The 27,845-nt window shown below is 26.4% G+C and overlaps 1 protein-coding gene across 1 annotated transcript in view; it reads right to left on the reverse strand.

The window, feature by feature from the left end:
• Positions 1–698: 698 nt before the first annotated feature.
• The window catches only part of LOC112601442, a 70,480-nt gene continuing 43,333 nt past the window's right edge, over positions 699–27,845 (reverse strand). Inside the window, exons 2-6 of the mRNA XM_025349082.1 lie at positions 22,906–22,983; positions 14,207–14,388; positions 12,823–13,021; positions 1,757–1,863; positions 699–1,442 (exon numbers count right to left, since the gene is read on the reverse strand). Of these exons, the coding sequence (XP_025204867.1) occupies positions 1,317–1,442; positions 1,757–1,863; positions 12,823–13,021; positions 14,207–14,388; positions 22,906–22,983 (692 nt within the window). The 3' untranslated portion in view covers positions 699–1,316. The remainder of the gene's footprint in view (positions 1,443–1,756; positions 1,864–12,822; positions 13,022–14,206; positions 14,389–22,905; positions 22,984–27,845) is intronic.

The following is a 27,845-nucleotide window of genomic DNA, read 5'->3' on the forward strand; positions in this document are numbered from 1 at the left end:
ACGATTTTTGGTGCTAGTTAAGTGGCCTACTACGCCGCTCCCGACGATTCATTTAAATAATACCGTACCGTCGACGCGTACGCCGGAAGAAACATTGTTATCGATAAGATTGTGCGGCGACTTTCGAGCACCCCCTCATTAATCTGATTGCTTTATTAACTAAACTTGAACACTATTAGACTCAACTAGAAATTCGTAACAAATACATGCATACCACACGATTGGCGTACGGGTTTTGCATTGAAAAAGCGCACGTGATTTTTTTTTTTTACAATATTTACAAGGAACGGGGGGAAGCCTCTAATAATAACAACAAGCTGGTAAGTTCACGTCTCCTTGTCGTTGAATCGTTATCAATAACAGTATAATTTATGCGTATAAAATCAAAATGCCCAATAGAGCACGGAAGATCACACAATAGTATTATAATAGTAGGTGGGTATATATTATTATATTATAATATTATGATTTATGATTAAGCGTTTTTTCGTTTTCCAAAAAAAAAAAAAAATCCTTATAATATATTATGTATTATGATTACACCACGAAACGCTGTCAAGTTTACACGGTATATACGATTGTATACAACAAACTTGAGTTTTTTTTTTTTTTTTTCAAAAAATTCAATTATTCTTATCAATTTTAAATTTAAATTTAAATATAATATAATTACATGATTAAATATTTTGTATGGCGTATAAATAATTAGTCGTCATTATAAGTATATTATTTTAAATAGACTTGTACAGTAGTATTAAAAATGTCAATATTATTCGGATGTCTGTTGACGAATTGAATGGAGCATAATAGAGACAAAAAGGGAAATATTGAAAAACGTCATAAAATTAGGTTTTCTCCTCGGGAAAAGAAAAAGAAAAAACGAAAATGAGACGTCGAATTTCATCCGTCGATAACGGTAAATGCGATAAAAGCAAGTGTGATGATACCCATAGGTATCTTCAAATTTTCTGGAAACGCATTATTTAAATGACGAAAAGTACGCAGGAAAAATGTAGCTTGGCACGATTCAGATAAAAAACACATGCACACGCACACACGCACACACACACGCACACTCACACCCACACACACACTCACACATATGCACACACACACATTCACTCGCACTTATACTCATACACATACATTTACACACAAAAATATATAATAAGCTAGCACACAACGCGTCGATTTTATTTTGTATATCGGTCATAAATTTAAATAAATGCCGTGTATATGTTCATTTTCATATTTAATTTATAGGTATGTGTGCGTATAAAAAAAAAAATGTGCGTGTCGTCCTTCTTTGTCCCTCATTATACAGCATCAACTTCGTGGCAGACTTCCATGTATTCCTGATGATGCATGATGTCCTTTATTAAGTCTTTCAGTATATTGTAACGTGGAAATATCGGGTACACTTTTGAGTTGACATATTCTACCTGTAGCAAAATAAATCGATCAAGTTAGACGGCAAGCAACAAAATTTTATAACTGCGACAAGTGAAAAGGGTGTACGTATGTGTGAATTCAGAGTTGATAGTTTATACAAATGGCTTTGGTAAATAATATTTATAGTCACTACAGCTTCAATCGGTGGATTAATTCCATTAACTAATTTCTCGTTACTAAAGGTTATGCATAAAAACCTACTAGGAGAATAAATAAATAAATATTCGTTAATCATATATATATATATATATATATATATATATATACGAAAAAATGTACTGTAATAAAATTATAATATTTATACCTTCAGTTCTCTTATAAGATTTCTTAGGCCAGTGTATTTCTTTAACAATCGGTAGAGGTCGTTAGTCATTTGTGTATTCTCTGCTTCAATTTGAGCTGTTGTCATGTCTGTAAATATGAATAATTAATAATCATACATTTCATTAAATTGAATGATTAATTATTAAATTAGTTTCAAGTGGCAGATAAAATTTATTATTTATTATTACTAATAATAATTAGGATACACAATACAGATTTAGTTTAATATAATGATATATTATTATGCAATTAAACTTATAGTTCCTAGTTGCTAATGGAAAGTTTATTTTAATTAAATCACTAGTAAAATTAAAATTAAAAAGTGATTGAATTCTCATTTCTAAATATTCTAAAAAGTATTTTTATAAGAAATTCATGCAAGTAGTTAAAATTTAAAAATATAAAATTATTTATTATTGTATAGTATTATTTATCTTGCATCTATTAGCATGGTTCATCACAAAATCAGTTTGAGTAATTAATAAAGATAAACGTAATCCAATAGTGTATTAAGTTATATTATCATAATAACGTAGGCTTTATTTTAAACCTATATTTACGGTCAAATGAAAATAAAATAATACAAATTGATTATTTTTACTTTGAAAAATGTTCGTAGATAGCACTTTTTCATTAAGTGAATAATTATTGATATAGGACTTTTTATAATGTATGGTTTTGGGTAGATTTTATACTAAGTTACCTTAGTATATGTAAAAACCTTATTTATAGTTAATTTTTTGACACATGTCTTTGAAGAAAAAATAAATTTATTGTACTATAATAACTATATGATTAACATTAATAGTAGGTAAAAAATAAATAAATAAATATTTTAGTAGTTCAGTTTTTATTTAAAAAAAATATCTTAATATTATCTTGGGCATTATACCTTTTCTTTATGTTTAATATTTTTCATACTTGGCAAAAATAATTTTGAATAATAAAGGATAATAGAATAGAGTCTACTGTAGTGAAACTGTGTTTAAATACTTATAAATTATTAAGTTTATAAGATTGACACAATATATTTTACTGATGTTAAATGACGGTCGAAAGATTTCTTATCAGATGTCATACTACATAAAATATTATTTTTAATGATAACATTTTAATTTATCAACGTTCAGATCATTTGAAGTATAGAATTGTTTCATTTTTCAATGGTAATAACTTAACTAAATAGAAGAATTATTTATCTTTAAATTCGTTATAAATAGTATGAAGTTATTGTATGAAGTATTTTCTATTATATAAATATATAGAGTGAGTTGAATGTAAATCACAATTGTATTTAATTTACACAGATATAAAATATTTTTTAATTGGCTATCTTAAAGAATAAAAAGGTTATTTAAGATTTTAAGACTTGCAATATTTTAGCTGAAAAATAATTAGCTAGGTATTAAAAGATATGACAAAAAGTCACCTATTGAATATTTTCATTTTTGAGTACCTTGTGATTATACGAGTTATTACCAAAAACTCACGTGTTGAAAACACATTATATTTAAAAAAAATTATGTATTGTTTTTTTTAGTACCCCGATGACCATATTATATTTTACATCCAAAGCGGTTTTATATTAATCGAATGGAAAACAAAACAATGTACCTATTGAATTCGTTCACTATTGTACGTCATTTTTAAATGGATTGTTTTATGAAACTAAATTATAACCCCAAATTCAATTATGTGACATTTAAAATATTGTTACATTGTTTCGCGTGCATTATTAGTGTGATTTTTAACATGATAATAATTGCGTTTTAAAATATGTGTATTGAAAAATAGCCACTGGTGAAATTTTGTGTCATTTGAATTTATAATACATAAATTAAACAAAAATATAAATGTTTGAGTTTGAGCTCTAAATTATGATTGTTGTACATATTTTTTTTGATTGGTCATTCACTGGTAGTATTTTGGATTTGTATTTAGTGTATGCCGTTTAAAATGCCAGGGAACTAATAGAAAACGTAGTATATAACAATAAGTAAAACGGCGAAAGACATAATTTCAGAGGAGCTAAACATTTTTATTTTTAATTTTGACGGTTATAAAGAATGCATAAAAATCCTAAAGAAAAATGACTAATGTATGAGTATATTTATTTAACTCTTATACGATATATAACTGCAATATATTTAACAATTGAGAGTTAAAACATACATAGATAATTTTAGATAATAATAAATGGTTATCTATAGTTATTTATGGTTAATGTTAGTTGTATTATTTATTTTAGTGCATTGATTATTAATCACTTTGATCAAAAATAAAGTATCAATGTAGCTAACTATTAAAGCATGTAAATACACTGGTATTTTATCAACACTTAAGTTATAGAATCAGCTACCTATCTGAAACTAAAATGTTTCTTTTCTACTAATCTATTATTTTCAGTAAAATTATTTTTTTCTCGTTTTAAAAAGAACGAAATCGTCTATGCAATCTATTCGATAAAATAACTTAAGTTTAAGATATGAATAAAACAGTTATGAAGACACATGAACAAACATTTAATAGACTTTCCTACAATAAAGGGACTTAACCAGGAATTAGCTTAAACCTGAATTACAAAAAAATAATACGTTTATCTTGTGGTTGGGTTAATTTTAGTCTATTTTTAATTTGTTTAAACCATAAATGACCCTTCACTTGGGGTTTACTATTTCTGAAATAAATGAATTTAACGATTAAAGATATTCTAAAAGTGACATCAATGGTATAAATGGGCATTTGAAGGGAGGTCTTAACTCTTAACTTTTATGTTAATTATCAAAATATAATTCTCTTAACTAAAAAAACATTCTATTTCTATAACACTAATATTCAGAGTTAGAGACTTCTGAGTTTTTATTTTTATATAACGTAGTACTATACTTCTTAAGTATTATAATTTATAAAAAAAGACGCTGCAGTACATGACATGCTTGTTTAGTTATTCTTAGTTATTTAAGTTCATAATGTGAAAAATTAATATTACAAAAATATCATACTACACAAACAATTCATGATATATTTGAATAATTTTTCGAAAAAACTGAAAAAGAAAATGATAAGTTTATAAAAATTAAAAGTTTTGATTGTTTTATTAATGCATAAACGATTTTAAAACTAAATCTTATAATATTTAAATTAGTTTTCAACAATCAGGGAAGTACAAATATTTTTAATTAGTCAAAACATTGTGGATGCAATATAAATGAACCATTTGCATTACATTAGACCTTAAGACGATTGGAAACATAATAAACCTTGTTGTATAGTAACAGACTGATTTCTGGAAGTTTAGATATTACAAACATCACCGTGATCGCAAAGCCTTCAGTAGTACACACAAAGATACTATTCACAAGAATTGTAACAGAAGTCACGTTTTAGATTTAATTAGACATGTTCAGTGGAAAACTATTAGAGCAAAGTATGAAGACTGTTGTATTACTTACTAAACTTACTATAATTACACAGCAGAGCTTATAATTTTTCAAAAACAAAGTAATTTAATTGTTGATTATTTAACTTATTGCTATCGTAGTAGAACGATATTTTTAGAAAATAAGACAGGATTTTTATTATGAAAAAAATATATTTTGTAATATTTTCATTGTATACGATTTTAGTTAACAAAACAATTTCATTTGTCATCCTGGTGTTTGTTTTAATTTTCATTAAAGCCAATCTACGACGAGTGCCGTTACTCCTATACACAAATACACGAGTACCTATACACCTATTAATATTGTTATTATTCAACGTGTCAGTAGCAAATGACGAATTCAATAGTGGATTACAAATTACAAAAAGTAATAACTCGTAACCAACGATATTAAAAACCTTATCTAACTGCGAAAGCAGTTTATTTTCATTTGTTTTCAAAGGCGATGAACTTTACCGTGATAATAATATAATGGTCGTACGCGCGTCACCGGAGAAAACGTCAACTGACAATGTATAATTTATTGCACGTAATGTCGTGTATTATGTGACATAGGTATAGGTACGACCGGCAAGGATATCGATCGTAATCACTGGACAAACGAATACGCTGTGTCTGTAATAGTCATTGGCTATTTCAGAAACTTCTAAAAGGATACGTTCACAAACGGACAAAACGTAATAATCTAAAAAAAAAAAAAACGAAACCTTAACGTTTCAGTTTTCAATACGGGACGTATCACGTAGTTACAAGTCTGTATATGCACGAGTCGTTGAAACGGGGGTTTCTCTTTGAATAATTTAAGGAAAAAGTTCGATTAATAAATTATTGAAATAACGTTATTACATCATAACATCGCTGACAATTAAAAACACATATACTCACATTTTAACTCTAACCCGAGTACAAGTCATACATATGTATATGCATAGTAATGACTAATGAATAATGATATTACTGTTGAGATTGTACAGAGACGGTGTAATCATAAACAGACAAAACAATATGTACCTATTACCTAATTAGTGTTAATAATTTGCAAAAATGTAAAAATGTAGTAATTTTCAATAAATAAATAACATTATACAACACACACACACACATACATACATAGTACGTGCATCGTTTAATTGAATTTCACGTTTTATGAATTTCAAAAACGCATCCCCTCTGAATAACGGACAACATTTCGGCGACCGAGAGTGTCCGCTATTCAGAGGTTTCGCTGTTTATCTTATAATATACGCGTATATTATGTCGCATCTACGGAGAACGCTGCAGCGTACGATATCGAATTATCTGCTGTAAAATTTTGCCGCACGGAGGTATGGTGCAGCCGGCGGCCCGTCTCGACGCGGCGCTGTCGCTTCGATGAATAATAATACAATTTTGTTATGATACGATTTCTTCTGTTCGCCGCCGAACGGGGAGGAGGGTCCGCCGAGAGAAAGTTTCGAACACCGCGAGAGGGATATTCGACGGTGAAAATTGACCGTAACGAGAGCCGCTCGCTCGTTCGCCTCCACAAAGCGCACAACAATATAATATGTAAACGCGAGTATTATCGACCGCGTTCGGGCGCGTTTACGAATATTATAATGCGTATAATATACGTATACCTACGTGTGCACACTTAAGCTCCGCCGATGTATAATATTGTTATAATATTATTATTAGTTTGGTTGTTTCGGTCGGTGCAGTTACCGGCGGCGCACCCGAATCTTCCAGTCGAACAACCTCCGAGCGAGATTTTCGGGCGGGATTATTAGTGGATATATGTAGCTCCGCCGCGGTCCGCTATCGCGCGCTCGTTCACCTCCACCGCGACGGTCGCCGCCACCGCCGCCACCGCTGCCCACCGCCGCCACCGCTATTGCGTTCTCCGCGGTCCTCCGCGCCGCGCGCGTACGACCTGCCTCCGTGCGTGGTATAGTGTGATATACGGCTGAATAATGTGCCGTGCGTGAATATTGTAATAATGTACACGACATTATAATAATATATCGTACGGCGCAGGGCGTTTGATCGGTAAAAATTCATGTGTGTTCGGGAAACACCGGTTTTCCGCGTAGTTTCCGCGTCGGTTATCGTGACACACGATACGGACTTTTCGAGAAAAACAAATTTTGTATTCCGCCATTTCGCTATCGTATTGATCGTTAGAGTGAAAATCGATATTTTTAAGCTCGCAGAAGATATAGACGCAAAATATTTTCATTTATAATAATAATTATCGGATATCGTGTTGCACCCGATGCGATTCCCTGTACAAACGTTTTGATTTCGAGGAAGCGAACGAGTGGAGTCCAAATGTGATTGGTGCACGTCTTCGCTCGTCTTCGCTTTAAAACGTTTAAACACATTAATTGTACGTTTTACCAAAATCGATTTATCGCAAGTATAAAATTCGATCCCAAAATACTATGTAGCTTCTGAATTTAAAATAAAAATAAAAAATAAAAAAATATGTTATTGTTATTTAAAAAAATGAAATAGTTGAAACATCATAATCATGAAGAACACACGAAAGTTTTTTATATTTTTAATTATATTTTATTATGCACCTACACCATTAAAAAAAAGAAATAATATGTGTTTTAATGGCTTTAAATAATTTAGAACGTACTTTTATGAAAAATAAAAAACTCATATGTTTACCGAGAAAGTTACTGTTTTGTTACATCATCTGTTTTGTTAGTCAGGTTATAAAATATATAGGTATACATATAAATAAATTAAATTATAACATAATAATAATTACAAGATGACATGAGTTACATATAAGCGATTCACGTCATGGATATTATAACGACCCTGTTGCAACAATAATAATAATTTATAATCGTGTTTAATGATATAATATATTGTATTATGTAATTCAATTTGTTCTATACAATATTTTCCCGTACGTGTACTTTATATTATACACTATAATATATAATATATTGATGGACATTGATGAAAGTTGGTAAACGTCGAACGCCTGTAAACGTCACCGGATCAAAATTGTCTTGTCATGATGATAAACTAGCTGGAAGGTTGGTTATCTATTCAAATGAATTACAAACAATATAATTAAATAATATAATTTTATGTCGTGCGTGGATAGTGGATCGCTTCGTAAGATTATAATATAAGTAGACATCGTTTCAGATATAGCTACTCGTTATAATATTTTGAACATTAGTAAACGCGAACACTAATTATTATTATTTATGTACGCGTCACGCGATAATGTGATAATAAATGTTAAATTTAATTTTAAATGAAAACGATTGTTTTCATTACTATCATTAAATTTGTAAATAATACATTGAGTAACGTCCCAAATATTTTAAATATTTATACAGTTATTTACAGAATATTGTGGTCATATAAAAAAAACGTATTTAAGTACGTTCAATAATCGATATACGAGTACTCTACTATGCTCGTGGTCACTATTGTAAATAATGACTATAAATTATTATCATAATGTTTGACTTTATAAGTATTTCGTATAATTAGTTAATTAATTTAATGATATACTTGAAGGGCTAATAGAAATAATAACGAGAATTTACAAATTATATTCATAATATAAAAGTATGATGGGTGATTTTTGTTTACAAATTTTAAAATAAGATACCTATTAAATGGCATTAACATATGATTATATTTTATACAATTTTCATTATTGAATTAAGTATACAACTGACTAGAGAATAAATATTAAGCATTAGAGGTGAAAATTCAAGGATACTCAATAATACTACTAAAATATTACTATAGTTAGATACAAATGAAACATACATTAATATATTATATACGCGCTATTTAGGCTTAAGTTTTATGGATATTTAGTGGATTTTTTAGTCATAATAATTTTACAAGCAATAATGCAAAGGTTTTTGTTTTGAAATTTTTCTAACTTAATTTTAAATTTAACTAAAAACTAGTTTCAGATTACTAATCCAGTGATCCAAATTCAAACATAGATTTTACTGAAGTTATAATATACCTTATTAAACACTGAGTATAATTAGATTAATATTAGTTTCATATATACATTTTATGATAATATTTATCATATATTAAGTTTGTATGTTTTCAAGAATAAAAAATAAAAAATACTTTTCTTGTGTAAAAATATAAACAGCATTTTTAATGTATACGGTCAATATGATATAAGAGTATTATTTATTAGATATTATCGTTACAATATATTATAGACTTAAGTATCTATACATACCTGTATCTTAAATACAGTTAAATTTTTTAAATCTTAAAACGTGTGACTCTATAAGTATCCATGGTTATGAGTCTATGACAATTGACAACTAATTTTGCAGCCGGCAAATAAATGTTTACAGTGTATAAATTAATGATAGTACTACACTAAGATTTATTGTATACACTAACCATTTAATATCAAATGATAACTTAGATAATGCAGTTCAATAATTTGTAATAAAATTATCTTATTACACTATATGACTTAATACAATGATCGGAAAAAGAACAATTTCATATAGATCACAGCATGTCAAAAAATATGACATCGCTATGCTCTAATAATAAACTTCTTACGAAGATAAAACAGACATATCACTCAATGATAAGAAATTACACTACCAATTGACCAATTTACTATTAAAAAAATTCTCTATAGCAATATATAATAAAGGAAAAGCTGCCTTTTTAAAAATTACTTTGGATATATAATTGAACCCTGTCAATAACCCAAATTCCGAATTATTCTAACAACTTAAGCCAATGCCGCAGTAATTCTACTTCCTAGTATCCTAAAATGATTACTTTGTTGAAACCCAACAAGTAAAATACTATCTCAACTTGATTTTCTCCAAGAAGAATGGTAAATTAAACTAAACGAACCCAAATCAACTCAAATAAATTTCAGTCTAAATTGAAAAGTATTTCTTTCACTTATTTTAAGCAATAAGTAGTTGCCAAAATCTATCTCAATTTATCACTTTGGAATAAGTATTAAAAAAAGACTCATCCTGAAAGATTTTATCAAAAATTTAAAAAAAAAACAATATAACTGACATTTTCTGTCCTAACTTAAAGTCCAAACTTAGTCACAAAAACAAAATGTTCACATACAAAGCTATTTTCGTTTTCATTTAGGCATACGATATCCTAATCTCGAACCTAGCAAAATCTTCTATCATATACACATTGGAAGCATTTAAGGTAATTATTTTACGATTAATTATTATGATAAAATAAAATATATATATATATATATATTTATAAATTAATGGAACAAATCTATTGTCACTTCACGTAAATAAATCATTAGGCATACCATTAGTTGCTAATCACTCACAGCTTCCTAATGGAAATAACTTTATAAAACCTTGTAAAATTATGAAAAAAAAACTCGTGTCATTCATAGAAATAAAATATTGCGCAATTCGATGCTTATATGACTAGTTTACAAATGTAAACATTGTAAACCGATTAAAATTACATTTTTATTCAAATGTTTAGAAGTGATAATAGATTTTTATAAAAAATGGTTAGAAAATAATATAGAATATTAAAAATAAATTACGAAATTCTTTTTTTTTTTTAATAAGTTAAATATAAGACAAGTATACATAGCAATATTATACTGTGTTAAATTTAACACTATTACACTCGTATTGTGGTATTATGTGCTGGAAAGGCATTAATAAAACAGACATACAGTACAATTATAAAAAATATTATAAAATCAAATAAATACTTTGTCTATAAACTATAAATTAAATAGATTTAATGAAATTCATACAGACACTCATATTTGATGTCAAAGAAATAATAGACTAAAGAACAATAAAAGTACATACAATTGCCTACACAATACTAACTCATTCAAACTCTTAATTATACTGAAAAAAATTATTTAATAATTTGGAAAATTATGTTAAAGTCTATTAAATAATTATGTGAAATATTTTACAAATATAAGATATTATTTATATAATTTATATATATATAATATAAGATAGTATATTTATAAAGATATAATAGAAATATCACAAATATTTATATCGTAAAATGTTTTTTTCAATACTATGATTAACTTTAGTTCGGATAAAATTTTTATGATATTATTATTGAAATATTAATTTATCGTTTGTATAGGTGCCTACATTAAATTCTATATTTCATATAACTATTCATGGAATATATTTTAAGCCAACTAATTCAATCTGGTGTTTGATATTCTACCTTTTTTTTTATTAAATTTCTAAAATATCGTTGAAAAAGAGGTTATGAAAATGTTATCATGTCATTATTTTATAAATAGGCAATTTTTTCTACACGTATATATACTCTTATTTGAACTTTTAATATTTTCATAAATTGTTACACAAAAACGTCATATATTTTACTGTTGGAAATAATCAAACACATAAAGAAGTAGTAACAATGTAAGTAAAAGTTATAAACTAAAAGAAAATATTTTCTAAACAATAATAATAATAATAATAAAAAAAATCTTAATAATTTTATTGCATTAAACAATGTATAATGCACCTACCTCAGTATTAAATTTTTATTTCCATGTTAGATAATGTAAATATAACTGTGAAATGGATTAAAATATTTTAGTAATGAAATAACTTGAACATTTTTTTTTTTTTTAATAGGTAGCATTTATATTTACAGACATTTAACAAAAGGACTTTTGTATTAACTCAAGTAAACGCAAATATATAGATCAATAATAATATTGTAGAGATTAATTAGTAAATAAATATAGGTTAAATATTATACTGAACAATAACGTGTTTTTCTAATTCTATATTCATAGTTCATGTAGTAAGTTAATAACAAATCGGGTGTTATGCATTTTTATAAATTATAATTATTTTCATTACTTAGATCGATTTTTTCGTTGTTAGTAATAATTTTTTTTTAGTACAATGATTATTGAATGAACTTTATATCATTTGTTTATTACATTTGTATCAATCGTTATGTTAAACCTTATAGAGAACTCAAAATATTTAACAAATTAAAATTTAACTGATTACCTTAATGTTAAAAAAAAATTTCTTGCAGATTACACTTCTTCATTATTTAGTGCAACTGTAAATCAGTTTATGAAATTATTTTAAAATTTATATTGATATATTTTAAAAAAGTGTGATAATATAGAAGTTTTAATAATTTATTTAGTGAAGAAAAAAAACACTGTATCACAAGTTTAAGATGAGTTATAAACTTTTTAAAAATATAAATTTTTACATTAAAGTGACATCAGTCCTGTTTATGTGAGATTTGATAGCTCAGAATTAAGCAGCTCGACAAACATAAATGTTAATTGCTGCAATTGGACCATATTGTGCATTGATTTAATGTCTTTCGATGTATAATTATAAATGTTATCCATCTTTTGTGTATACTTGCTTTTAATATAACTGTATACTCGTTTATATAAGATTGGTATTAAGAATAAAGTATAGTATTAGAAATTTCAATTTTTTTTCATTATACACGTATGATTTTATTTAATCGGAAAGTATTTTTCTTATTTACGATGCAATTAATAATTATAAGCTACAATAATATAATACCGCTATATTAGGAATTCAGGATACGCTTACCACAAAGTCTATCAATACGTTCTCGTTTCTTCTCATCCTCTTCAGCTATTTTAGCCGTAGACTTGACACCTTCACCTGACTTTTGCGATTTTTCCACAATTCCGCATGCCCTAAGCACGAATGACGGTACCGTCTCTTGTTTCTCTTGTTTGGGTATCTCGACCAGTGTCCAATATTGTGTTTCCAACCGGATAACTTCCTGTAAACGAAAAAATATTTCACGTCCGATATATATATATATGAGTTATATATAATAAACGAACGACGTAGGTGTATTAATAAAACGAGTTTATTGAATTTAACCATATAGTTATAAATGTTATAATAATGTGTCGGACATTAAGTTGAGAAAAAGTGTTTAGGTATATTGGTATAATAATATTATAACGACGAGAAGAATGGCCTGTGATAAACGATATAACTTTTGACAAGAGACAATAGAGTTTTGAAAAGTAGCCAAAACTTTTCGTTTAAAAGTAGTCAGTCACTGTAGTGTTCAGGTCATTTCTTGTCCATTATTTTATCACGAAAACATTTTATACTTATTCGATTGTGCACGGTCGGAATGAAAAAGTAACGATAATATGATTGCTTTTACGTATAAAATGAGGGAAATAAAGAATACACATATGTATATATTCGGATATTATCAAAGAATTTTATGGTGCTTTAAATGAAATAAATTACAAAGTACATAAAATTATTTATTTTATGTCAACATCAGAACAACACTCTGAACTAATAAATATGACGAATAAAAAAAATAAAAATACGTGCTATTTTTAACCGACATTATTCATATGAATCGGTTTATAGAATATGTCATCTATGTATTTTTTATCAGTAACTTATGCTGCGTGGCATGATTAATTGGGTGAATACAAATTTAAATTTATACAATATTTCAATAAATTAAAAAAAAAAAATCTACCTATAGTCGATATTATATTATAGATATCATAATGCTTATTAAGTGTCTAATAAATTTAAATTTAATTTATATTATATCTTAATGTATATTAATTTTAATTAATAGTTATCAATAGTAAGACTTTAATAATTAAGGCAATAAAAAAAGTCATCTTAACGAAAATAAAATGATGCATATTTATCTTTTCAATAGAAAAAAATAAAAAATAATTTATTGATTGAAGAGCTTTGCAATATGAAATGTTTAAATACTGGTTAATAAGACTAATTAATTTCTTTTTTACAGTCATTCGTAATGCTTGCTTTTTTTTTATTCTGTCATAGAAGTATGTAACTGTATACTAAATATAGATATATAATTTTTTTTTTTTTTTGTTATATAATAATAATTTTTAACAATATTGTGTAACATAATGTAGGATGTAATTTTTATTTCTTGATAATAATATCTTACCTTAATCATGGCCTTCAGAAGATTATACCTTTGGAAGACATTTCGCGTTGATTTACTCTCTGTGTACTTAGTCATTAATGTAATGAGTGACTTTTTAGCCGTATCATAGGATTCTTCCAAACGAATTCGTACTGCTCTCAATCTTTCATTTGTTTCGATGACTTCTTCTTTGGTCTGACCGCCTTAAAAATATCATTTATCAATAATTAACTATTCAATTTTTAGTTTAATTAGTGTCTCTTAAGCTATAATAAATTTTGATATTTTAAATATAAACTCGGAATATCCCAGTATTTTTCTATATTAACTGAAACTTCTTAAAGTCAAAGTCTTTATTTTCTATTAATATTTTTAAAATTTTAAATCTATAAAAATATATAATTCTAAAGATATGAGTTAAAATACATTTTTTTATAGGTATGTAATTTGTAAGCTGTACTATTTATAATTTTTTTTAAATATCTAAAACCGTTTTACAATTCTAAAATAAAATTTATGTTTCGTCTTATTTACTACCTACTCAATTATTATCAAAATTATTTCCCGCAAAATGATACTGTTCGTACACACTAAATAGTGTGGAATCAATAACGGATCACATGCTATTTAGATAATTTGAAATGAAAGATGGCAGTTGATGTTTAATGTATAATCCCGTATAAAAGGATTTAATCTAAAATTACTTATAATCATGACTTATGATATGTATAGCACAGCGTGTAAAAGGCTTAATTAAACTGTAGCTTTTAATCTGGGTTTACACAGTATATATAACAGGGGTAGCCAACTCGTGGCTTAAATGTGGCTCTCGTCATTGTCAGACATAGCTCACGTCTTACTTATAAAATCAAAATTTACCTATTATTATTAAGTATTTTTATTTTTTAGTAAACATTTATAAAAATGTATTAAATTATATAAAATTTATAGATAAATAATTTGGTTCTTTGTATCATTGAACTTATCCATGTGGTCCCCGAACATTTTCATATTAGTCATCATTGATACGTACTATAGACGTATACTAAAAATTATATGCAAAATTTATACATTATTCAGAAGCAATTGTTCGCATTGACTTTTATTTACGGTAACAATAAGAATAAATGTACAACAATTAAAGTTTATTTAATTGTTAACATTATGCCCTAAGCTTGTGAATATATATGGAACCTGATTTGTTAAACTATGTTTCATATATTCGTGGTAACTTGTTTTATTTATTTTATGTACAATTTAAACATTGATGATATAATATTATAAATCAAAATATTTGCAGTTACGTAAAAGGAACATTTATTTTTTATTTCAGATCAAATGTTGGTTTATGTTTTTACAAGTAATTTTAGAAAATTGATTTGATTGACTTCGTTTTATTAAGATTATAATATAACACGGCAATAAAAGCCATATAAACATTTAAATTTTGATAATAGTTAGAACTAGGATTTTAATGTCAAAAATAAAAAAACGAAACTATGTCATTCACAAATGTGTTCATGACTTAAAATTTATAAAATGCGTTCAAATAATAGTATTATAAAATTAAAATTTTTATAAGTACTTAATTGGTGGGTGTGATGACTCAGTATTAATACGAAAAGTATAAACTCATATCATTATATAGTATTATAAAATTATTATAATTTCATAAAAGTTTATAATATTGAATTTAAGTTCCCTTAAATCATTTTTTTCATATACTAATGACATTTTTTGTGTTTTTTTTTTGCTTTTTAGGGTTATATATATATATAAACTCGTTAAAACGTTTATTTATTGTATATAGGTTAGATTTTTTTTTATCAACCCTCTTACTATCATACGTCACTAATATTAAATTGTAATAATAATTTGCTAGTGTTGCAAAAATCAGCATCGGTTTTCATCAAAGTGTTACTACAATATAAAACGCAATCAACGTTTTCGTTATCTTAAGATTATGTTTTATTTTTTAAACTATCGTCGCGATAATTAATATATAATAACTTAGTAGATGATTATACTTTTTAAATTATATTATTATTGTTGTGTTTTGCGGTGGCAGTCAAGTACATTTATTTATGCCTGTTGAATTAAGCTATTTTGGTTTTTTAACGACGTACGTTGTTTCACCAGCACCCTTCTTTATCAAAACTTGTTTTTAATAATTAACATGAATTTATGTGACTATTTTCAGAATTACTACTGTAATGATTATGGAGAAAAAACGGAAAAAAATTGTACGAGAGGGAGAGGGATTAGTTTCACCGGTACACTTACCATTACTGGTTTGAAAGAAATATCTTTCTGAATTGATGCACGTACGACATACGCACGTTATTGAAAAATGTTCAGCAAGTTCATTTTATAGCAATTGCATTCGATTTAAAAAATCGTTTTTCTATACCATCAACCGTTTAAAAGGTCAATTTGGATAAAAAGAACAAGAATAGAAAAGACAAGGATGTTATATCGTTGATAATCGTGTCAGACGACATTTAAGTACATATTTTTATCACGTAATATAATAATTAAAAATGTATTGTCAATTATTATAATTTTGTCATCAGTTAAGTACCTAAATACAAATATGCTAACGCTAGAAACCAACAAAAGATAATGGTAATACATTGTTGATCTGTTTATCTTATTCACATTATTTATTACTAATTAGTTATTAGTATAAATAAATAAATAATAGTATTATACTATAATATTAGTATCCTATTTGATAAAATTAATATTTTAAAATTATTATTTATTCATCGTCGTTACTACTGTCATCAATCTCAGGTATAATCCTAATTAAAATTCACACTATTAGTGTAATTTGCTACTTAAAAGTATTTATGTTTGGTGTCTATACTCATTTAGTATACGTTAAACAGATCAATGCAGTAATGGTGTCGAAGATTATATTGAGTTTCTTAGAGGAATCCACCATGGATTCATCGCTAGACTGTTTCCATGCAATTAGATAGATTTTTCTATCAGTTTGGCGGACAAAGGCAAAAGAAAGAAGAGGAAACATTTCTTATCGATAATCGGTCCAAGTCAATAAAGCGCTACTAGAACTGGAGTCAAAGAGTTTAACGGGGATGCGACACGGAACCTATCATTGTGACGTACTTGTATTACGGTTGACGGGTGTCGGAACACATATGTCAGCGGTAGCAGTGGCGGCGTTCGCGTCAAATAATTTGAAATTCTGCGGAAAACAATTCCAGAGCCGTCGTGCGAGAAAATGAAATACATTCGTAAAATAAATATCCGGGGAGAATAAAAAATAAACCGGAACGCTCGACTCCGCGGAATGAGAAAAAAAATATTTTCAAGATCGTTTTCCTTTTAAACGACACGTATTATACCATGTGACACGTACATAATACAATATAATACGTTGTTGTACAATGCATATTATTTTATACATATATCAATATATTATGCTCATGGTCCAGTGTCTAATGAAAGAATTAAACGATACTGATTGTTTGGAGGTAGCGATTGGTATTGAAAAAATAATTATTATCACGAGTTACGAACGAGTTAATTTGATAATTTAGTTCTATGCAATCGCGAATCGCGATTAAACAATATTAGAGCTGACAAAGATTTACGGAGAATTTGATAATTTAGCAATGGGAATGCAATATATTATACCAACTGGTATGGTTTTGACTTGGAAAACATAAAACTAGCATAATATAAAGCACGCAATTAAAAATAAAAAGCAATGTTAGTTGTTGGTTTAAAAGTTTATTTTTTCTGTAGTTCACAGCAAGGTTTTCAACATCAAGATTAAGAATAATCCTACACACTTAAATCTACAAATAAATGAGAAATAAATTTAACTTTCAGCATCAACGCATGAAACAAACATAGTAAGAATTACATTTTACTAGAGTTTATTCTGACGAATATCTTGATTTTTAAAAGAAAAGTTCTTGTTATGTTAGTGGTTCTATTTGACAGAGTTTCATTTTACGGTTTTTGGAATACATACCAGGTGGTTCTATTTTAAACTTTTTTGCTTGCCTAAAAATCAGTCTATAAATTAACCATGAAAAAATCAACGTTTTTTCTTTTACTGTTTATATTAGCGCTTAAAAATTAAAAACTAAATCAAAATGTAAAAATTCAAAGACCCATTCAATAATTACAATAATTGCTTATTTGTACAATAGAATTAATTTTTTCTCATGTGGAGCTTTCATAGAATTTTCTAGAATTTAGTTTGGGGTAATTACTTTATCATTCTATTTTTCTAGTTTGTTAGTGTATTATGTAACAATTTTGTTATCAAAATACACTTACACACACACACTGTACACATACGTCTGTGTAAATTTACATATATTTAATATATAATTTAAATTTAGAGCAATTATTACATTATAACAGTTGGCAAATGGACGGACGGTTTGCATTGACGGCGATGAATTGTTTCATTTCTGCGTCTATTTATAAAATTAATAAACGAATAAACGGCATGGCACGCAAAAGCGGTTAATATAATTAATTATTAATTTCCGAAATTATTTCTAATGCCTTTAAAATGCTTGTTAAACTCTGCATAATGTGTTGAAACTAAAAAAAAAGACGTGTTTAAATTTAAATATTTTCATTTTTTAGGACATTATGCTCTGGGTTTGAGTAAAAACTTTCTCGGGAAAGTGAGCAAAGTACCTCCGAGGAAAAAACACGATCATAAAATTTTAATAATTCAAGAGTTTAAACGTTTGTTATTATTTTTAACTAATATTCGAGGCGGAAAAAGTTTAAAAGTATTTTATAATGATCTCTTACTCCCCTTCATCTTCAGTAAATCATACATCCAGTCACTCTTTTCCTATCACGAGGTCAAGACTATAAAAATTCTGTAGCGCTCATATTTTATACTAATAACATCAATAATGTATTATTATTAGTAATAGAGTAATATTATTTCACAAGTATAATACAGCTGTGTGCGTATACGGTATAGTTGAAGGAGAATCGTCACGACTGGTCATATAATATGATATGTATGATATGTTCAATAGAATTTAACATAATCAATATTTCGAGAGACCGAACTTCATCGTCGTCGGAGAGCGGTACAACGTAATGATTAGTAAACGAACCGGAAGTACGGATGGTTAAACATGGTTATACGCCTTACTGGTACGGTAGTATTAGTATTGTTGCCGCTCGACGACCATGCATACAGTTTTGCCTATGCAGATCGCCGGCGTCCGGCGAGGGATGGTCGACGGCAAAAAAAAAAAAAAAACAAATCGCCACATCACATCTACACTTTTAACATGTTATTTAGTATCGTCGGTTTTAGGTGGGAAACGCAAAAATATAGAAAAAAAAAAATCCATGATTTTCGTCTCTGGCAGACTTATAGAAGGACCTGAGGGGAGTTTTCTTTTTTTGTCCGGGCACGGTCAGCGATTTTCGGACGGACGGCCAAACTCCGCGGGGAACGGCCTCCGAGACGACCAACGGTAATGGTATCGATTTTCACGTCAAACGCGTTCCGACGAGTGTATTCGTCTTTTAGCTTTTGTCCCTTTCGCTACCGTCACTGCTGCCGAAACCAATTGCTCATGCGAAACGCGTCGAAACGGTCCAAAGTTATATTGGCCGGGCACGACGTGAGTCGAACAGTCGCGATTGTCGGGTGCCGGTTGCGTGTGTTTTTCGTGACGTGTTAATACATATTATTTATAAAGTCTTCCTTATATTGTTCTATAACAATTTAAGTTTTATTGTGACAAAGTGATGAAGACATATGCTCGTCGCTCCTCTAACGAGTTAGAAACTGCTATAAGATATAATCTATCGAACGTAGTTGAAAATCTAAATTGAGTAATTTCGCTGTAAAAAAAATACACTTGAAAAAAAAACAATAATTTAAAACCGTTTTTGTTTGTATTATATTATTTTATACGTATACCAATATAAACGTACTAACTCAATTTCCGATATATCACGTTTTATATTATATTTCATAGATTCATAATATTTTTGCGTCATGTTATTTTGGTTTACTATAATCGGAGTATAATCGATATTTTTTCTGAAACTAATATAAAATAAATTGTTTATTATTATTATTATTATTTTTTTATGAAAAGTTTATATTTTTCTTACGAAGCTGTAGTAAATTATTTAAAAATCCTTTGGGAGAGAAAAAGATACAACCAAAATATTTTATAATAGAAAAATGTAATATTAAGTTTAAAGACTTACCAATCAAGTAATAATAAACGCTTCAATATAATACTGAAATATTTTATGTTTTTTTTTTTAAATTTTTTTTATGAACTAAATTTCTTATTTTGAATTTTAATAAATATTAATTATATAAATATTATGTTGTTTTTTAATAAATAATTATTCATGATTTTTAAGATATATTGTTATGTCTTGTATTTATGTTGAAAATTCATATAATGGTATTTAATATGTTATAGATTTCAATGAATAATTTTTGTTACACTAACCTTACTTTGAAATAGATATGAAATTAAGAAACATTCTGTAATACCTAAAGAGCACAGGTAAAACGATAACATTAAAAATAAAAATAGTTTTGATTTTTGAAAAACTTGAAACATAACAATATCGTTGATTTATAATTATGCAAATAATTTTAATTGATTTTTTTCTTTGTAAATTTTTTATTTTAACGTGAATTTGATTCTAACATTTTACATTAGAATTTCGCAGAAGTATTGAAAAATTATTATTGTTGTTACATTGAAATATTGATTAACAGTAACATTTTTATAGAATTATTTGTTTTGTTGGCATCGTACCATATTTAAGATAAGATAAGTCAGTATTAGAACGCGGAAATACTTTCTATTACAGTATTAACTTATGATCTCATAGTATCCGAAATAATGACTTCTTAATACTGTATACATAAATATAAAATAATAAAAAGGAATTCATATATCTATAAAAGAGAATATCGGTTTTTATTTTTTGGTAATATTGCTATTCTATTTTTTTATATTCTAACACAGTGTTTCCCAACTTTTTTATTCTATTACCTTATTGTAAATTTTAAAAAACCGTTCATAGTTTTCCATTAGTTTAGAGTTTAATAATTTTTATTAAGCATTCTTGAAATCTAAAAAATATATTGCGTTTTCGTTGGCAGTTCATCACAATCAACTAATAAACATTAAATAAATTCTATTTTTTTTTTCAACATTTTATTAAAACAATGTAACAATGTAATATTTATAACCTTTTAAAAATAACTCTAAAATATTATAATAACCTCCATTTTTAAACTTTTGCGCAAAGTTTCATTAATTTAATATTCAAAATACTAATGTAATTTTTCTTAAAATTAAAAATTATCTGCAATAAATTATCTTACATTTACATGTTAATAAAATATAATAAACATAATATAGTAATATTCGATAATTTTGAATGAATTTATAGATTAAATAAATACTTATTATTTTATTTGTTACATTAGTTTTACTCGTGTTGATTATTTAACAAAAATAAATCATAGTTGCTTTATGCAAGTATCTTTTTAATAGATCATATAATTAATTAATTGTAAGCATTTGACTATATTATTTATTTTAATTAAGGCATTTTTATAAACTTATAAATATTATGACGTACACAACAAAAATTATCATTATAATGTTATGTGCAGTATTTATTTTAAATTTATTGTTGAGAAATTGTCTTTAAGTCATGTATTTGTGCATCTGTAGAAGATTTAAGCTAAAACATTTTACGAATGACGTATGCAAGATTTCATCATTTTTTACGATGTATTTGTAAATCGTTTTTTAGTGGTTAATAATTTATAAACTAGTAAAATTCCTTTATAACATGTTAAAGTCCTTGTTAATTTTAAAATAAAAATATGTTATATGATAAAGAAATAATGTGATTTAAAGTATATTAAATTACTTAAATAACCTAAGAATATCTGTAAATATTTATACATTTATAGAAATATTTACTGATGTCAATTTTTTTTTTTTTTAATATTAAGAAAGATTTATATTAGTTTATTTCATTTTTAAAATGTACTTATGTATTTAATAAATTATAATTATTTTATTTCATGAAACACATCGTGCAAAATTTATATTATTTTTAAGTTTTTTTATACATCTAATTGCTTTTTAGTTCAGTGTTTACATAGAAATATGTTTAATCTTCATTAAAACCCAGTAACCGTTTGAAACTGTATTAAAATATTTTACTAAACAGAATTATGTCACTGACAATGTTTAAAAATAATTCAAGTGAGTAAAAATATGTTTTTGAAGGGCCTTAATTACAATGTTCAACGATGTGTGATTTAAACAGCGCAGCTAATAATATAATATTATATTGATAAAAGGTATTTATTTAAGCGATACCGGAGACACATGAGATGAACATATTTCAGTAGATAGTTTGTAATTTTGTGTTATTTTCGTGGAAGAGAAAATATTTTTTACAAGCGCAGTTCTCCTAGATAATTTTCCATTTCCTGTTGGTTATCTACGTTAATCTACGTTCCGTTTATTTTCTACAAAAAAAAAAAAAAAGAAAAAAGAAAAAAGAAATCGGTGAATTTTTCGTTGCCAAAAATGTAATTTCACCGACGTCCACTATAAGTTTGATTCGTAAGTGTAAATAGCATGCATTTAATGGTCTGCTTTTACTGTATCATAATAATTTGTTTTGTAACATACTAGCGGTGCCTTCGTCCTTGACGTCTTGTACTATTCGCCTGACGCTCTGAGTAAACTTGCCCACAATGTTTGAGCCAGCTGAAACAAAATAGAAACCGTGTACAACATAGTATAAAATACAAGATTCATGATATTACATTTATAACATTACATTTAAAAATCACTTTTTTGTTAGTACAAAATGTGTGTATGTTCAACTAATAAATATCATAGTAAACATTGTATAATGTCGCACTATATATAATACACGGGATATCTACTTACTTTATAAATAAAAACCGAAAAGACTGCAATATAAATTCGTAAAACAAACTTATACAATATAAACAATTTACAATGAAATGTACTCAGCTATAGTCATAACAGTAATAGTCGTGAGCTATCTGTACGCCTACATGGCTTATGATTTTGTTTTTTTATTTCAACCAGAAGCGTTTAAACATATTTTAGTCTTTTTGATCAAAATGGTTTAATAAAAAATAGTTTTCAAAAAACGTTATTGCAATAATTCTTATTTGGCTAGGAGTAATAAACATAATTAATTATTCAAGTATTATTTATATTATACACTTACACACAAATAAATAAATAGTTATACAAATACTTAATTATTTCATAAACTTTTATAATCATAAACCTTTTGTTTTACAAAAAATGTAATTTACTTTATTCAAAAGAAATCCAAGTTCAACTGTCATAAACATTTGTATTATAGAACGAAGAAACGAATTTTAAAAAGTTTAATTGTAAGTCTTATAAAACATTAAAATGTAATAAATTAACATCAAGATTTATGTTAGAAGATAATTTAGATTTATTAAAAATTTATTAATTTTTTTTTTTGTTTTTCTGTTGAAACTACTTACATACGTTATTTAAGTAATTTTTTTGTTCAGTTTTATTTTGTAGTTACGAATTGTTAAACTAAAAGTCTACTTTTATATGGTTAATTTTTAAATTTATAATTTTACACTGTCGTTGTATTGCATAACATGGAGCTATTCACCAAATATGCTCATTCTTTATTTAATCTACTAACATTGATATTAATTAAATTTTGGTTAATTATTTATTTTTTTTTTTTGTTTATTTGAACGGCATGTGTTTAGATAGCGAGTTTTTTAGAGGTATATATTTCTTCATTTTTGGAAGAAAATCATTAATTTTATTTTTATTGAAAATTATTAAACAGATATATTTAAGAAAATAATTTTGTACTAATAATAATAATCCTTAATAGTTTTACATCAAGTATAAAATATAATAGAATGTATTTTTTTAGCTTTGTAGGTTTTAATTATAATATACTTGAAAAATTGTCACAAGTTACGATAAATAAATTACAAGTAAATTATATGCTAAATAATTTACAAAAAATTAGTGGTTTTTAGCTGGAAAAAAATTTGAAATTTAAATCGCTACATTACACTCTTTAATGGTATAAAAATGTTTAAATATATGAAAAATTAAAAATGAGATTTCAAAATATGGCTTTTAAGTAATTATAAAATTAAAAGATTAAAAATTTAAAACGATAAGAATCTCGCATCATTACTGTTATTTGGCTCTTAAACATAATTTATATAATTTACTTTCTAGTTTCTACTTTTAGATTATAGTCGGTGCTATGATCAAAATTTACTGATATGGAGTGGTATTCGGTTTAATACTTTTCAAATATAAAAAGCAATAGTTATATTTTAAAAACTTTTACGATAAGTTTATGTTTAATAGCCTCTTTGATCTAAAGTATATTGTTATTTACATGATGCATAAATATCCTGAAGAAATCTTGTACTTTGAGTAGTTCTGTTAGACTTAAATATTTTTGTTGGTAATCAATAGAAAATATTTCGATTTAAAAAGCAATTATAAATAATATTCAATACACGTTTCGAATAGGATAATATTTAAATTTTTATTTATTTTAACCACGGTTTGATTATACTTATGAATTCATTTTGGTTTATGGATGGAGTAGTTTTTTCAATCATTATAAATATAATTTATTTTTATTTATTATGTGTTATTAAATGTATAGTTTATATACCTAGGTTTAGATAGTTTAGTTAACATTTAAAAATGTAAAAGTGACCTTTTACATACACTTGTTCTTAAAGGTTTTTTTTTAATTGTTATTTTTTTTCTCACTATTATTATATTGCTAAACTTGTTTAATCTATATTTATTATTATAGTTAAGTAAAATAAATATGTACATATAAATTTAATTTTAGTGAGTTCATATTATTTAATAATATATGTATTTTATGATGACCAATATAGAAAGAATAATAGTGTAATTTGGCTATTACAGAATTTAAGTATACACTTATATGATTTATATATATATATTAGCAAGGATGTCGTGGAAAGAAGATGAGGATTAACTTCAATTTAAATTTTAAAAGAAATAATTTTTAATTAATTTATTTTTTTCTCATTAAAAATTGGAAGACTATATAAAGTTATGACTTTAAAATAACTTTCAACATGTTTTTATTTTTTTCTTGATAAAAAATTCTTTTTACTAAAAAAAATGTATCAACATTATGTGGCACAGAAATTCAAATACAAATATAATAATATGAATATAGTGATAGGAAAATATGCTACTTTATTTGAAAGTAAGACCCAAAAATATTGTACAAGGTTTTACATTTAGACTTTAAAAGATAATAGTTGTTTTTTGATACGTCTATTTTCATATCAATAGTATTATAATATTGGAAGGTGGGTTTGTGCGTAACTTTACTCAATTTAGTATTTTATTCAAAAGAATATTTCATTTATATGTTTATGTATAAAGAGTATGTATATAATAATCATATTTTTTTCTAATTATTATTATTTATGTATATATCTACTAGAAACGCTATTTTGATATCGGACTAATTATAATAAAAATGAATGACTTCAACATTTCATCGCGAATGATTATTAATTATTTTGATTATTGTTATGAATATGCGTATTATTCTAATATGTAAAACTTCTAAAATGTATCAATGTATGCAATTTAAGTAATATGCAATACATTGTGTATAAATAATAATTATTGTAGTTTTCAAGACGATTAATTATTATACAAATACTTTTTTTTTTTTAAATTAACTATATTATTTAATTACTTAATTAACTTAATAAATAACTTAATTAATCGGGTAAGTATATACATTTTTAAATTTTGTATCATTTACTAACACCTTAAAGGAATGAAAAATATTATACAGAATATATTATATAGTATTATATTATTAGTCTAATAAATTGTAAAAACTGTTTTTAATTTGACATTAAAATATTATTTATATTTAAGATTTAATATATATATATGCACATTAAAATATCATATAGTTAGACAATTGAAATTATTGGTATGCATAAAATTATTATTTTGTATTATTCGCAAAAATCTAATCAGATAAATTATTTAAGAGTATAAGGATAATATTCAACTTTTCACATAGTACTCGTATAAATTAAAGTATGTGTATAAGTTAAGATTCGTTTCTATATTTTAAAAAACATTCAATTCAAATACAATTAAATATTATTATTGTTCGGTTAAAAGTGGAACAACGATAGACGTTAAATGCCCATATACGTATATTATGATATAACACGTATCTGTATTGTCTAAAGAGGTCGCGAGGTTTTAAAAGGGTTACATACTTCATACGTGATTACTGTATTCATTGTTGGCTTATTACCCCGTCACGTGTCGAGCGTGCGGCGAAGAACCGTTTCACGGATTTACGTAAAACGCTAAATACGAGCCACGAGCATACATATATAGCTTTTTGGGTTTAAACGCCAGCATGTAAGTTGTCGAACGGCCAAATGGTTTATACAACTATGCAAGAGCCATTAATTACCACCAAGGATGTGCTTTCAATAAAACACGATAAAATTTGCTGTCGCGTTACCGATCTCACTTGCGTTATATGATGAATTACGAATATCTATCGTACAATAGTTATATTGATACGCGCAAATGAACGATTATTAAATAATTAAAATTTTATCGATTGATGACAATCGGCGAGATCGTGGCAACCTAATATACAAAAGGTCATATTATTATAAACAAGTGTATGCGTTACAACGCACAGAAAGAGAATTGTCGTCAAAAGTCAATAGGAATTAATTCATTAGGTACTTGTTGTGTTAATCGATATTTTTCACAATGTGCAATAATTATATCATTTAATTCGCACAATATTGACTTAATTGGTCCTTTTGTTGGACTACTCGAGGTAAACGCGCACTGTTGTTACTTTTTACCTTTTGCCAAGGAAGTGTTCTGAATAAATTATAATCCACCCATTACGATGACTTGAGACGCACGGCCGTCCTTGGCTATTAAGAGTAATATATATATATATATATATATATCGAACGAGGTTATCATTATTGCAAACGGCTTTCGGGAATTTAATAGTTTAATGACTCTCCGTGACATCACGAGTTCTCATTAGTAGTGAGCCATTTTTACCAAGCTGCACTCGTTCGATTGTAGGTTCCGATGAAAAATTAAAATGTATTTCTCGTCGTAATTAATGGCTTTTATGAGACTACTTTGCCGTTTAGATTTTATGTCCTCGTTCAATCCGAAGTCAATTTGCGTATCGAGATTTACCTAAATCCATAAAGTTTTATTTCAGACCATTGAATGCTACTATATGCATATTATAAATTATAATTTATGCTACACCCGTGGATAAAGTTAATTATTCAACTAAATTTTAAATAATTCATTGTTGAAATAAAAATGAATCTATCTCGGCCGTCTCATTGGATATGTAGGCAAACTGCAGGTACTAATAATACTTTTCCGGTGTGCCTTTATTACATGTGCCTATAGTGTACACGCGTAGGTACGCATATTGTATAGTTTACTTACATAAATATACATTTTTATTTCACATAATGTCGGTA

This window comes from Melanaphis sacchari, unplaced genomic scaffold (genome assembly GCF_002803265.2).
Source record: "Melanaphis sacchari strain LSU unplaced genomic scaffold, SCAv2.0 Contig78_pilon_pilon, whole genome shotgun sequence".
Classification (NCBI taxonomy): Eukaryota; Metazoa; Arthropoda; class Insecta; order Hemiptera; family Aphididae; genus Melanaphis; species Melanaphis sacchari.